The sequence below is a fragment of the Pundamilia nyererei genome, unplaced genomic scaffold (genome assembly GCF_000239375.1).
Source record: "Pundamilia nyererei isolate P.nyererei 1_Seehausen unplaced genomic scaffold, PunNye1.0 scaffold00016, whole genome shotgun sequence".
In the NCBI taxonomy this organism is placed as follows: Eukaryota; Metazoa; Chordata; class Actinopteri; order Cichliformes; family Cichlidae; genus Pundamilia; species Pundamilia nyererei.
Genome location: NW_005187417.1, coordinates 4,065,403 through 4,066,524, shown reverse-complemented (window position 1 = coordinate 4,066,524; position 1,122 = coordinate 4,065,403). Strand labels below are relative to the sequence as shown.

Here is a 1,122-nt window from a genome sequence, read left to right as displayed (position 1 = left end):
ATACCAGTGTTACATTTAATTAGGAATGATAACTCAAACAAAGACAGTGTTGGATATTCAATGGGAACTATCATGCCTCACTCAACTCTCAGGCCTGTAATGAATATGAATGCTCGTGGCTGTTTTGTGACATCCATTTATTCTCACCATTCTTGCCCTTGTGAATGACGCACAAGCACAAGCACAAGCATACTAATTAATACTATTCAAAAATTTTAAAAACAACAACTTTGAGGCAAGAAAACCAGAGGAGAAACTACCTGGATGATCTGTGTCCAAGAATATTTGACCCAAAAAAGTGTTTTAAAATCCTCCAAAAGACACCAACACCGCATGCATGGTCAAGAGGTCCAGCTCAGTGACGCGAGATAGTGGAGGTGGCCTAGCAAACACATCAAGCTGCTCCAGTGACCTGATTCATGAGTTATAAATGAATTTGCTCACTGTACAATTCTTAGCAGGGGGCAATAGTCAAAACACAGTGCTGAAAACATGCTTTGTAATGCTGTAAAGTTGGGCATTTGTTACATGGGAAATTGACTCACATTTGTAGCCTCTAGTGGCCAGTAAAGGAACTGCAGTTATTGGAACTTCACAGCCCTGAAGGTTCCTGCTTTATTGTCTATAGTTGATATTATAAATAAATAAAAAATAAGTCTGGTCATTTATTTACAATATCAAACAATCATCTTCTCTTAAACCACACATGAGCGCATCTGTTATCAAAGGTCAACGTGACGTCACAGGCGTGCGAGTGAGGAAGGTGGGGAGGAGGGAGCTCGCGGCAGCAGGTGAGAGCGCAGCATCAGAGATACGCAGAGCTGAGGAAGTAGCGGAGTAGTGAGGAGCAGAGCCATGGGAAAGCTTCAGGAATTTGATATTACTTTTACCAACAACAAGGTGGTTTACGGTCCGGGGGAGTCTATAAGCGGGACGGTGAAGATACGAACCACCGAGTCGCTGCATTTCAAAGGTAAGCTGTCCGTCAGCGAAACCCAGAAGACGGAGAGGAGCGTTTCTTCCTCCCAGCGTGCCTCTCTCAGTCAGGCTCAGCGAGGCGCGCATGTAGGCTTGGTGTACATAAACTTTTCCTCGGTGATGGTGGACGTGGGGGAGAGCAGA

The 1,122-nt window shown here is 44.5% G+C and overlaps 1 protein-coding gene across 1 annotated transcript in view; it reads left to right on the top strand.

Moving 5' to 3' along the window:
* The first annotated feature begins 770 nt into the window (after positions 1–770).
* The window catches only part of arrdc1b (arrestin domain containing 1b), a 45,687-nt gene continuing 45,335 nt past the window's right edge, over positions 771–1,122 (top strand). The window contains exon 1 of the mRNA XM_005725592.1: positions 771–973. Coding sequence (XP_005725649.1) covers positions 856–973 — 118 coding nt within the window. The 5' untranslated portion in view covers positions 771–855. The remainder of the gene's footprint in view (positions 974–1,122) is intronic.